The sequence below is a fragment of the Capra hircus genome, chromosome 9 (assembly GCF_001704415.2).
Source record: "Capra hircus breed San Clemente chromosome 9, ASM170441v1, whole genome shotgun sequence".
Taxonomy (NCBI): domain Eukaryota; kingdom Metazoa; phylum Chordata; class Mammalia; order Artiodactyla; family Bovidae; genus Capra; species Capra hircus.
The window spans coordinates 21,465,886-21,479,714 of record NC_030816.1 but is presented as its reverse complement, the minus strand read 5'-3'; the positions used below and the strand labels follow the sequence as shown (position 1 = coordinate 21,479,714).

Genomic DNA, 13,829 nt, shown 5'->3' with positions numbered 1-13,829 from the left:
GTTACGGAAGTGCAAGTTGCTCAGTCGTGTCTGACTGTTTGCAACCCCATGGACTGTACAGTCCGTGGAATTATCTAGGCCAGAATACTGGGGTGGGTAGCCTTTCCCCTCTCCAGGGGATCTTCCCAACCCAGGGATCGAACCCAGGTCTCCCGCACTGTAGGCAGATTCTTCACCAGCTGAGCCATAAGGGAAGCCCAAGAATACTGGAGTGGGTAGCCTATCCTTTCTCCAGCGGATCTTCCCGCCCTGGGAATCGAACCCGGGTCTCCTACATGGCAGGCATTCTTTACCAACTGAGCTAATAGTTATGGAAACTTGTAATAAGTACAGAATGATCATCTTACCTGGGAGATCTGTGATTGAGGGCGCGCGGTGGTGGCAACCCCAGCAGGTGGTGTCTGGAGACACAAGCTGACAGGATAATAGGTGAGGATGCAGGTCAGTCTGTACGTTTCAGGGCGGGATTGGAAACTGCATACTCTGGTCTACAAAGCCCCTAAATGGCCTTCCACCTGAAGCTCTGCCTTCCTTCTCACCCTCCGTGCCCTCATCACTCTGACTGTCTTTCTAACCACAGAATACTAAGCTTCTTTACACACAGAGCCTTTGGCATTCCCATTTCTGCTTAAATGTTCTCCCCCCATAGAGGCTTTCTTAGCACACTCTGCAGCACATGATTCCATTTTAACTACCTGCATCACTTGAGGACGTTCCCCCTAATTATCTATATCCGCTCCACTAGAACACAAGCTCAGCGAAAGCAGGGTATCTGTTCTTCTTGTTCCTTGTTGTGAACAAAAATACCTGCTACTTTTACAGGTACTAGCATACACTGGATGCTTATTAAATATTTAAATGAGTGATTGCATCAGCAAATGAACTAATTAATATATTGGTTAACGAATTCCTCAACTTGAAATAGGGGACTGCCAAGACAAAAGTTTCTGTAACTAAAAATATTTGAAACCAAATCCTTGACAGGAACCGGTAAGAAGAGGAAGACTGTCTCCAGATGCAGAAGTCTTAGTAAATGAAGGGAATGAAAATAGACAGCAGGACTGAGGTGATGGAAGAGATCATGCTAAATAGCTTGAGTCTTGATGGAGAATAAGACTTCTAATAAAAATATTAGACATGGTGGAAAAACCCAGGTTTGTATGCAGTAATGGGAGAATGCCAGCCCTCCCTCTTGTTTTAAGAAATGTGGGGGAATAAATACATCTCATTCAAGAGAATGGGAGGGTATGTTTTAGTTTGGTTACTATTAAGAGGGATATGGATAAAGCCATCTACACAAAAGTGTTGACAGAGTGGTATTTCTTCATGACGAAAATCGTGGAAAGGGAGACAACATCTCAGAGGAGTGTGCTGGCGGTGAAGACTCCACCAGTAAGAGGAGTGTTGAGTAACCCAAAGGATAAGGGAAGGAAGCTTTTCTGCAGATGCAGGATTACAGAGATGACTGTCATAGCAGAAGTGATTTGCTGCAAACACGCAACTTAGATGCAAGTTTACACAGAACCTGGCAGTACCTGGTCGAACCTCAGAGAAGAGGCCCCATCTGCCCGGCATCACACAAAGGACCTTGATCTGGGGACAGCTTCTTAACACTCACACAGAGAGAATAGTTTTTCATCACAATGCTGGGGAATAGTGGTTTTGTGCCAGGCACTGGTGGTGGGAGATAGCTAAAAAGGCAAGTTGGACTAAGAATAGGGTGTTTCCTGCCTTCTCTGCAACAATTCACTCGGCTCTCTAGGCTACTTATTCTTCCCAGAAAAAATAAGGCAAGCCTAGTGGATGGGCTTGAGCAGCAACCAGTTCACTCTGACCTGCCCACCCAGACTCTATATCCATGCACCCTCCTTGAGGTGAAATGGACAACCGAGGGCACAGCGATTTTCTGAAGGTAGTCACTGAATACAATCCTTGGTCTAAAATGGAGCATTCATTTGGATTCTTAAATACTACTCAGCTATTTGTTGTCTCTTCCTAAATTGCAATGAGAAAGGTAATCTCTCACACTGGACATCCATTAATAGGCACACCCTGCGTATCAAAGCACTTTATGGATGCTACTCACTTGTCTCAACAATCTCACACTGTCAGCACTATATTCTGTTTTTACAAATGAGCATGGTGAATCTTAGAGAAGATAACGTATTAAATACCATGCACACACACAAAGTGCACCTGACTTCAAAACCCATGTTCTTTCAAGTACACCTCACCTCACTCTAGAGCCACGCAGAGTAAGGCTCAGTTTCACGGAAGTGGTTTTAGCTTGTCAGAGGAATGCTGCTCTGAGCAAACTGCAAGTGGAGGAAACAACACGTTAGATAGAGGTAGTTGCCGTTTGAAGTGTTTTTGGTTCAGCTAGTGTTTTCTGAACAGCCAGTACCCCGCTCCTCCACTGATCAACTTGGTGGCCCCTGGGTAAGGATTTGATACACTTCTATGTACTGCCAGTGTGAGGACGTACCTGAGCTGGGAGAAAAAGAGGCAGAAGTCAATACAGTATATTCAGGGTAATGTCCTGTAGGAGATCAGGTGGAGGAGAGAAAAGTGGCAGTTCTGTTCAGAAGGGGGACAGGAAGGAGGCAGAGTATCATGGATATACTGGAATTTGAGCAGGGCATTGTTGCAATTCAGTTTATGTAAGAGAAACTGGACATTTACCCTTGAATAATGTTTCCTGTAAATCATGGAGGTTTGTGGGGATGTCTTGTTGTTGCTGGTAATTGCTGCATCTTATTGGGAGTTGGTTTAGAAGCCAGGGTGGCTGCAGTAGAGGAAAAGCTGGTGTTTTCCCCAGTTTACTCAAGTAAAATGTATTCTTTCCATCGGGGGACTGTCCCCCGATCATTAAGGAATCGTTAAGGGACTGCGGCTGCTGCTGCTGAGTCACTTCAGTTGTGTCCGACTCTGTGCGACCCCATAGACGGCAGCCCACCAGGCTCCCCAGTCCCTGGGATTCTCCAGGCAAGAACACTGGAGTGGGTTGCCATTTCCTTCTCCAAGGGACTGCAGAGTCCCCCGATCATTAAGGGATCATTAAGGGAAAGGAAAGTCCCTGGTTCCTTGTCAGTTTGGAGGAAAGTAAAGCTACAGTGGAACAGGCCCTATCTTCCCTCACTCAGAGTTCCTCAGTTGAGGGATAAAGGTCACCAACGTGCCTGCTTCTGGAAAGGGGTGTGCACTGGGGAGGTCGGGGGCCTGTGTGCTTGGATTTGCCACAATTAGTTGGGTTGAAATAAGAAACCGAAAGCTCAGGACACCCTGAGAAACCCTCTTGCCTTTTTTGGAAGGTGCTACTTAGCGAGGTAGGGAAAACCCCAGATGCCCCAAATCATTTGAGGAGCTGGGAGCCGAAGAGGCAGAAGCAGCCGAGCCTTGTGCACAGTGCCCTGGGGCAGGAGACCCATGGAGAAGTTTCGGGAGGTGTTGAACTTGCACCTCAAACACCGCAACGCTCTGGGCTACTGCCTGGTGAGCCTGCTGACGGCGGGCGGGGAGCGCATCTTCTCCACCACGGTCTTCCAGTGCCCGTGCAGCGCCGCCTGGAACCTGCCCTATGGCCTGGTCTTGCTGCTGGTGCCGGCCCTGGCGCTCTTCCTCCTGGGCTGCATGCTGAAGGAGAGCAACTGCGGCGTGCTGACCGGCTGCTGCTCCCAGGGCTGCCGCGTGGGGCTGCGCAAGGCCTGGGTGTGCGTGAACATCAGCGTCTCCGCCTTGGTGACGCCGCTCATCTGGGTGTCCATGGCGTTGCTCGGGGGCACCTTCTACGAGTGCGCTGCCAGCGGGACCAAGTTAGCGGTACGGTACCTGTGCGGGAACTCCACCTCGAGCTGCTCTGCCCAGCTGCCGCTGGTGCCCTGCCAGCAGGCCCAGGCGCCCGACGTGAAGCAGCTGCAGAAGGAGCTGCAGAGGGAGCTCACGGCGCAGTCGCAGGTCGGGCGCCCGCGCAGGATGCGGTCTGGGGGTCGGAGAGGGACTGGCTTCTGCGGGGCGGACGGGGAGGTACAAATGTGTGCCCTTGCTCCTGACTCCGAAGGCAAGCTAACTAGAATGGCTGTTGGCTTCAAATGAGCCGACAGGCAAACCTATCTATCATCTATCTTCCCAGGGCTTCCCAGGTGGCGCTGGTGGTGAAGTGCCCATGCAGGAGACCCAAGAGATGAGGGTTCCATCCCTGGAGAAGGAAATGGCAACCCTCTCTCGTCTTCCTACCTGGAGAGTCCCATGGACAGAGGAACCTGGCGGGTTACAGTCCATAGGGGGCAAAGAGTCAGACAAGACTGAAATGACTTACCAGAGCACGTCATCCTTCTTTCTTTTTTTTTTTTCTCTCTCTCTCTCCCTACCCCTTCCCTCCCTCCTTCCGTCTCTTCCTCTCTGTTTCTTTCGTCTCAGTGCTATTTCTTCCCTTTTTTCCCTTTAATGAAGTATAGTTGACTTACAATATTGTATTAGTTTCAGTCTTACCTATGTGTGTGTTCAGTCTCTTCCCTTATGAAAGTGGAAGTGAAGTAGCTCAGTCGTGTCCGACTCTTTGGGACCTAATGGACTGTAGCCTACCAGCCTCCTCTGTCCATGGAATTTTCCAGGCAAGGGTACTGGAGTGGGTAGCCATTTCCTTCTCCAAGGAAAATCTTCCCAACCCAGGGGTTGAACCTGTGTCTCCTGCACTGTGGGCAGATACTTTACCATCTGAGCCCCCTGGGAAGCCCATTATAGGTTTTTATAAAAAACTGAGTATAACTAATGAAAGGAGGAAGGCACTGGGGCACTCTGTTGTGTCAGGCATCTGCTCTGTGCCCCACACCGGACACCTTGCTGGGTCCTTTATCTCTATTGTTATTCTCTTTTGTCTTAACAGTGGGTACACTGAGTCCAGGCCTGGCTGACTTTAAAGCCATCACCCCACACTGCTTCTGGGCTTGTAAAGCTCAGAAGTTCTTGGAAATGAATACTTGTTTCAGTGGATTTTCTGAAATTCCACGTTTTGAGTTCCAGGGATTCCACATATAAGCTCCTCCGTGGATCCTTGGCATGACTTGGAAAATGTCTTGTCAAGCAAGCAGTTCTACTGAGGGGTGGGGAGAGGGGTTACTGCCACTTCTTTCTCTTAAGTGAATAAGACCTAACTGTTGCTTGTTCATCATCTTAACTCTGAGTAGTCCAAATTTTACCTGTTGATTTAACAGGTTTTAGCTTTTAACTTTTTTTAAAGTGACTAAAACACTGTTTTTTTGTGTTTACCTAAGATAATAGGCTGGAGCCTGATAGCAATTGTTATCATCGTCCTCCTGATTTTTACATCAATCAATCGATGCTGCTCTCCAGTTAGTTACATGCGGCTGAAATTTTGGGAAATCTATTTGCAACAGGAGCAGCAGATTTTTAAAAGTCAAGCCACAGAACATGCAACACAACTGGCAAAAGAAAATGTCAAATGTTTCTTTGAGTGCTCACAGCCACAGGAATACAAAACTCCAAGTATTGAAGACTGGCAGAAGATTTCATCACTATATACTTTCATTCCAAAGGAGCAGTACTACAGTAATGCACAAATACGTGAACAAAAACAGAAGAATCAAAGTAGCACATCTCAAGAATATGCAATGGTTCCTGGTCTTGGCTTTGCAGATTCATCTGATATGAACAGCACTACAGACTTATGACCTTGTTAATGAATGGAAAAGAAAGCTCTTCTGAATTATTGATGCCTTTAAAAGAATAAATGTGGGTATTGTTTATGACTCCTCGGTTTGGTCTTCCAAGTTATGGAAACATAGAATATTAAATAAAATAGAAATTTAGAACTTTTTCTTTTTATTATTTTATTTAAAAAGTAAGCAAGGTTAAATGGTTCACTTAGTGTGACAGTTCAGTTCAGATCAGTCTCTCAGTTGTGTCTGACTCTTTGTGACCCCAAAACCACAGCATCCCAGACCTCCCTGTCCATCACCAACTCCCGGAGTTTACCCAAACTCATGTCCATTGAGTTGGTGATGCCATCCAACCATCTCATCCTCTGTCGTCCCCTTCTCCTCTTGCCCTCAGTCTTTCCCAGCATCAGGGTCTTTTCAAATGAGTCAGCTCTTTGCATCAGCTGGCCAAAGTATTGGAGGTTCAGCTTCAACATCAGTCCTTCCAATGAACACCCAGGACTGATCTCCTTTAGGATGGACAATTTGGATCTCCTTATTGTCCAAGGGACTCTCAAGAGTCTTCTCCAACACCACAGTTCAAAAGCATCAATTCTTTGGTGCTCAGCTTTCTTTATAGTCCAGCTCACATCCATATATGACCACTGGAAAAACCATAGCCTTGACTAGATGGACCTTTGTTGGCAAAGTATGTCTCTGCTTTTGAATATGCTGTCTAGGTTGGTCATAACCTCCCTTCCAAAGAGTAAGCGTCTTTTAATTTCATGGCTGCAATCACCATCTCCAGTGATTTTGGAGCCCCCAAAAATAAAGTCAGCCACTGTTTCCACTGTTTCCCCATCTATTTGCCATGAAGTGATGGGACTGGAGGCCATGATCTTCGTTTTCTGAATGTTGAGCTTTACGCCAACTTTTTCGCTCTCCTCTTTTACTTTCATCAAGAGACCCTGGAACTAAATCAGAATATTTATATCCCTAGCCCATATGCTGTAATGCTGCTTTCAAATAAAACAATTTAGTAGCAAAAACAGCAAAGTAACAATTGAACATCATACCTTTTCTTTAAGGTATCTGATGTTAATTTCAAGTTCACTTTCGTGCAGATAACACATTGTTTGGGTCTTTAAAATATTGGTGTTTAAAAAGCAAAAGTAATTGAGCATGGCTCATATTTAGCCCTTCTTCCTCCTTTGGCAGAGCCTTTCTTCTGCTTCTATTTGCCTCTTGTAGCATAGAGGCCATTATTTAGTACTGGTCAGCAGAATGGGATATTCTGTTGTTGCGAGTTACATATTGCAAGAAAGTTGGCAGCAGAACCAGCACAATCCATTTTTTTTTCAATTCCCTACTGAATAATTTTGAAAATCATATGTCTACTTTGATTTTTACTTCATTTAAAAATTTCTTCAGTATATTCTCTTCAATATTTTTTCTGGCCTATCATTTATACACATGTATAATACTATATTCAGTTGTATTATATGATCTCCATTTTATTGACTTATACTCCATTTTCTCTTGCATGGTCTTTAATATTATTGTGAAAGTATATACGCTTAAGATAAAAATGATAATAATAGAGAACTGTGTGGAAGAAAAAGTGACATTACCTCATTCCTCTGCCATATGTTCTTCCCAGAAAAAGCTGTGCATTTTGTGTGTACATGAGCATTATCTCTTGCTATAAATGTGGTTCTGCAGCTTTTTCACATAAAATATCATTGTTCCATGCGTATATATACATAGCGATTTACCTCCTGAAAACTTACTGCGTAGCATTCTACTGAGTAGTAGGAAATGATTTCTTTTTTGTTAAAAAAGAGTGTGCACGCTCACGCACACATTCACACAGTACACAGGGCTGAGCACAGGGCTTGCTTGGTGCTGGGTGGTAGAGGCTCTGACTGCTAGTGCAGGAGACACGGGTTTGATCCCTGATCCAGGAAGACGCCGTGTGCTGCAGAGCAACTAATCCTGTGCACTACAACTACCGAGCCTGTGCTCTAGAGCCTGGGAGCCGTAACTCCTGAAGCCCGCGCACCCTGGAGCCCAAGCTCCACGACAGGAGAAGCCACCACAATGACAAGCCCACACACCACAATTAGAGAACCGTCCCCGCTCACTGCAACGAGAGAAAAGTCAGGGCAGTGGCAAGGACCCAGCACAGCCAAAAATAAATAAATAAATATATTTTAAATATAAGCAACAATTTGTCAAAATTAGTCAGTTCTAATAACGGGTCAGAGGATTCTTTTAAACCTCATGCACTTTTGATCTTTGGATTTTTAATTATTAAATATTAACAGTATGATTAGAAAAGATTAAAAAGAACCCTTATTACCGGTGCAGGGCTTTATAGTCGATAAAGAAGTTTTGCATCTTTCACTTCATTTGGTTTTCAAGAGTGTGTGGAATACCCAAGAAACACATCACTCACGCTTGGTTGTTTAGTCTCTAGGTTGTGTCTGAATCCCGTCGTCCATGGGATTCTCCAGGCAAGAATACTGGAATGGGTTGCATTTGCCTTCTCTAGAGGATCTTCCTGACCAGGGGTCAAACCTGCATCTCCTGCGTTAGCTGGTGCATTCTTTACCAGTGAGCCACCAGGGAAGCCCCTCACTCACACTTACAAGTAAGAAATTGAAGGTTAGAGAGGTCACATGATTAGTCCAAGGTCACATGGTAGAACTGAAGCTAGGGGCCTAATCCTCTCTGGATCATGTGTTTCAAAGTGGCTGCTTGGCTGTGTTTATTACTAGGTTAGATGCTCACCCCCACCCTCATTTGAAACCCATGAGCCCTGGTGGGCAGAAAAGATACAGATGTCCTTAGTGACCCCCAGGAGTTTTCATCTCATCCAGAAAGTTGGTGACTCTTGATACCTAAGGCCACTTTGAACAAACATCATGTGATCAGGACACAGCAGTTATTTCATGGTGGGAATACAGTCACCCCTATTCCAATGGATACATCACTCCTCTGACCCTGACCCCAAACAGGCTGTGTCATGGACTCAAGAAGCATTTCTATACTCAATGTATACTTTTTTGCTGGCTCACAAGATGATCCTTCATAATCATGATGGCTTTATGCTGCTCTAAAGCCTTAACCTCAGAAGAGATGCAGACACGGCAGCTATTAATATTTGCTGAAAAACACCATGTTGTTCTGAGAGATGATTCCACAATATATTGAGTACTGGTAAGACGATACAACTTACAGAGCATAAGATGAGGCATGTTCTTTCTGTTCCAGCCAAAGCCATGGACAGGAATGTCAATACTCAGTGAACTGTTTAAAGAGGCAAGTCTCCAGGAAAGCTTCTGAGACTAGGATAGCCTCGGAATTAGTCTCTGGTTGAAAAACATCTGGGAAGATCTAATTTTGAAGCCTCTTATCTACCAGGTGACCTGTTCCCAGGATAGAAGATGGAGAAATGCTCCCATCTGAGTCAGCCCAGCAGCAGTCACCACTGCCGATTTTGTCAGCAGCAAACTCCCACGGAGCGCCTACGGGTGTCCAGTGCTGCCCTGAAATTTAAGCCTTAGCTGTCTTGTTTCGTCCTTTTCATTACCTGATTACGAACTCTTATGAATTCAGTGTAAGTACTGTGGAGTTGAGTATAGACGCTTATCTAAGGAAAGATACATATATTGCAAAAGGGATATGGGGATGTCCCTGGTGGTCCGATGGTTAGGACTCTGTGCTTCCACTGCAGGGGGCACAGCTTTGATCCCTGGTCAGGGAACTCAGATCTTGCACAAAGCCCTATAAAATTAGACCGTGAGGTCAGAGTGGTACGGAAGCAGGGGCAGATCATGGAAGACTTTGGGACCCTTGTAAGGACTTAGGTGTTTACTCTGAATGAACTGAGTAACTACCTTACACATTCCCTACAACAAATAACTCATCTGATGACTCTTTCAGACCATTGAATCCTTGGGGATAATCAACAGAAGGCAAGAGCATGCTGACTCTAAAAAAGAAGTGATGCTTTCTTTTTGACTATAGGTGACCATAACCCTGGAACTAAGGAAATGATGAATAAGACCTAATGATACTGTCGAATTAAAGTCAGATAGGAAGGATGTGAGTGTATGTGTGTGTGTATGTGAGTGTGTGTGTATGTCAGTATGTGTGTATGTGAGTATGTATTCTCTTATCAAGTACATTTTTGATAGTTTGTTTTGCTAGAAGGATATTAACTTGAGAAAACTTGCTTTGGTAAAATAACTGTTACTGGTGAGAAATGGAGCTGTATATTCAGAAGTCACAGATTGCTTTTAAAACTCTGCAGCTCACATTTCAGTGATTCCCCTTGTCAAGTTTTGGCCTCCACACAACCATTGCCTTCATGTTCATCATCAATATTTTAATAGGTTGGTTTTCATTCAAGAAATATCAAAACATATACTGAGAATGACTACTGTATGTGGGAGTCTTTATGATGCCATGATTAAGAGCTCAGTCACTGGAGGCAAAATACAGCAGACTGGGTGGTGTATAAATAATAAAAACTTATTTGTCACAGCTCTGGAGTCTGGGGAGTCCAGGATTAAGGTACCATCCATTCAGTGTCTGGAGAGAGCTCACTTCCAGGTTCACAGATGCCTTATTTCCTTGCTGTGTCCTACACGGTGAAAGAGGCAACAGAGCTGGGGTCTCTTTCATAAGGGCACTTAATCCCATTCATGAGGGCTCTGCTGTCACCTCCCAAAGGCTCAGCCTCCAAACACCATCGCATTGGGGGTTAGGTTTCAACATATGAATTTTAGAGGGACACAAACATTCAGTCTATGATACTGTGTTGATGTTCTAGCTCAGCCTCCGCTAAGGAAATGACCTTAAACATCTCTCCAAATCTCAGTTTCAGCATATTTAAAAAATGTAGAATAATCATAAGTATTTACCTAAATGGTTTTTGTGAGGGTTAACAGATCATGCCTAGAAGATGTTCGATAAACATAACTTATCTTTATTATTATAAGGCAGTTGGCTAACTGGCTTGGAGAAAAGGAGAGAAATAAGATAACATTTAGTCTCAAGGAATTGGTAAGCAAATAAGTAAACAGTTAACCATAATAGTCTTCCCTAGTGGCTTAGACAGTAAAGAATCCGCCTGCAATGCAGGAGACCCAGTTTGGATCCCTGGACCAGGAAGATCCCCTGGAAAAGGAAATGGCAACCCACTCCAGCATTCTTGCCTGGAGAATCCTATGGACAGAGCAGCCTGGTGGGTTACAGTTCGTGGGTTTGCAAAGAGTTGGAGACAACTGAGCAACTAACATCCTCCTCCATCCTACCCATAACAGGAGTAGGAATAAGATATATGATAATAGAAACATAAGCAAAGTGTTTTTAGAAAAAAGAAAATGAATTCTGCCTAGAAATATTTAAAGAAATTGTCGTGAAAAAGGATAGTTTAAGGCTTCATAGTGAGTTGGATTCCATTCATCAGGGAGGGACTGAAAAGTCAAGCCTACCAAAAGTGTAATAATCTCCCAGGTCACCCGGAGCCTCCCAGTGAAGCTTCCGTGCGTTACATTCCCCCTGAGGAGTGCCGCTTAAGAGCATGGCAATCAGCATTGAGTCCTAAGGCATTCTCACCCTACCCTACCCCTACCCCTCGAAGTGATAGTTCACGGTTTCTCCATCACAGCTTGCTCCTCTGCAGCATTCTTTTCTTGAACTCAACCTCTTTTGAGGGGTGGTGATTGTGTTTTTCAATGTAATGTTTCATTCTGTGTGTGTAGAATTTTATTTATTTTTTAAACAGTGGCCGCTTAAGAATCTATCTAATTTAAAACAATGCTGTTAGGGAGAGTAGCTCAGAATTCTCCCCAGCGTGTTCACAGTGTCTGGTCACCTTTTCTCATGTATTAAACAGTGACTGTCACAAAGAAGCCAATACTCATGCATGCTGTCGTGTCCGACTCTGCGACCCCATGGACTGTAACCCACCAGGCTCCTCTGTCCATGGAATTGTCCAGGCAAGAATACTAGAGTGGGTTGCCATTTCCTTCTCTAGGGGATCTTCCCAACCTAGGGATCAAACGTGCGTCTCTTGTGTCTCCTGCATTGGCAGGTGGATTCTTTACTGAAGCACCACAAATGTTTTATTGACATTCATTGTGGGTCAAGATATACCAATTATCGCGTGACTTTTGAAGGGTGGCAGATAGCAGTCCGTAGCATCATCATTCAAAGCATTTAAAATCTACCTGCCCTCCACTCCATCCCACCTGTCTACTGCTACTTCTTAATATTCTCCAATATATAGTCTCAGATTTCATCCGTCTTCTGACATCGTATCACACACATTAAACAGTGTGAAGGTGAAAGGCTCCGCCTTTCCTCTTCACTCAGCTGGTTCTCTTTTCAGTCATTGTCCCGATGTCTTGACTGGGACTTGATTCTATCCCACTTACAAGTTAATAGTTAACCTGTTACTGTATCATGGAGGCTGGCAGAAGAGATAGAATTTCTGGGCCAATGAGCAAAAACTCTTAACCACAGCAGAGCAGACAGTGTGAGTGTTCCGTTTTTATTGGTTCCCTTTGCATCCCATGTTCTAGGGGGAACAACACAGACAACTAAGACGGTTACCTGCACACACTGTCACAGTGTTGTAGGAGAGAACTCTGAACTTGGGCCATCACCGTTTCATAGCAAGAGGTCATCAAGCCTGCTTTTTGTCCAAGAGAGAGATCATTCTCTCAAGCAAGGCAGGTTGTGCAAACAACCCTGAGAGATGACCTAGTGAAAAGCAGTCAGAGCCTTGATTCCTGGCATACTAGTAAGACAAGCAAGCACACGAGAAACTCATGGAGGGCTGTCTCCCGTCACACGATATCTTCCAACTTTCAAGCCCCATTTCAAATCACACCTCCCCCTCAATGCATTCCCCAACTACATCAGTCCACACAACTTCTTCCTTCTCTGAACTCTCACAATGACACCTCTCAAACTCAGTGTAGCACTTGATCATATACCTGTTTTGTTTCACATTAAAATTATGTGTTCTCTCTTCCAAGAATGATTTTATGCCTTTTGAAGACTTAAAAAAGAGATGATCTTGTAAATGTCACAAAACAACAACAAAATTGATTAAAAACAAGTGAGAATAATTAAATATATTTATTCTTTCATTAAGAAGAAAAAATAGTTTAAGTATCACAAATACTTCTTGAAATTTTAAGACACAAAATCCATGACCATGAAAATATATAAATAACCAGAGATTGCATTTTGGTCAATACACTACCATTTCTTGACTTGAAAACCATGTGTTTGTAAATCATGTGATTTTTTAAAAATGTTATTTGTTGGTCTTTTGTGTATGGTACTCCATTTCTTAAAGGCAGATTATAGCAAAGGAAAACAGTTAAAAATATATTTAATATATTTTTTGTATATAGGAATGAAACAAAACTTAAAAGACGAAAGTTTTTTTCTCATGGAGTATCCACTAACAACTTGAGTTACTGATATTCCACAGACCACAGTTTGGGAAACAGTACCTCCGATAATCAGAGGCAGATGGAAAATCAACTGTTGTTTGGACTGCCTCACAGTATTCTCAAATCATATAGTCTATCCAAAAATAGCAACCTGAATGAACGCAAGTCCGAGACATGGTCAAGTTATGGGGCAACATGTCAACAGCCAAGCAAGTAGATGTATACATAGGGGATTCATTAAACTGTAGTTTATTTCATGGAGACCAGATCGTCATCTTTAAAGATACTTAAAAGCACTGGGAGAGAGGGCAGTGCATAAAATAAAGAACAGATGTTGTTCCTTTTAAAAATCAAAACAATCCTAACCCCTTTCTCAGCTCCCAGCTCTGCTCAAGATTTCTTGATGAGACAACTGTTCCAATTCAATTTCTATGCAATCTAAGAAGACTAACTTTAACAAGTCTACATTCTTTATCTTTAAACCTGCTTGCCACTGTTCATACCAACAGAATTCCACAATCCTGCCAGCTTCCTAACCACTGACACATTTATTCCCACTAGATGCTGCCTAACTCTCTCTGCAGATGTGTGCTAAAGCTCTCTCTATAAAATGGGCATCATATTTTCTAAAAATCTACATCTTTATATCTTCTATATCCCCATTCCAATTTGAGATTCAGTAATTTATATTTGT

The 13,829-nt window shown here is 43.7% G+C and overlaps 1 protein-coding gene across 1 annotated transcript; it reads left to right on the top strand.

Moving 5' to 3' along the window:
- LOC102181592 (protein FAM26F) lies at nt 3,165-5,812 on the top strand. Its single transcript, XM_018053033.1, has 2 exons — nt 3,165-3,954; nt 5,271-5,812. Exons 1-2 carry the CDS (start codon nt 3,427-3,429, stop codon nt 5,685-5,687), a joined length of 945 nt encoding a protein of 314 aa, XP_017908522.1. The 5' UTR covers nt 3,165-3,426; the 3' UTR covers nt 5,688-5,812.

Excerpts from the sequence above, each read along its gene's own strand:
- LOC102181592 (XM_018053033.1), top strand. The coding sequence starts at position 3,427 with ATGGAGAAGTTTCGGGAGGTGTTGAACTTGCACCTCAAACACCGCAAC. Across the intron at positions 3,955-5,270 it reads AGCTCACGGCGCAGTCGCAG|ATAATAGGCTGGAGCCTGAT; the intron begins GTCGGGCGCCCG and ends TGTTTACCTAAG.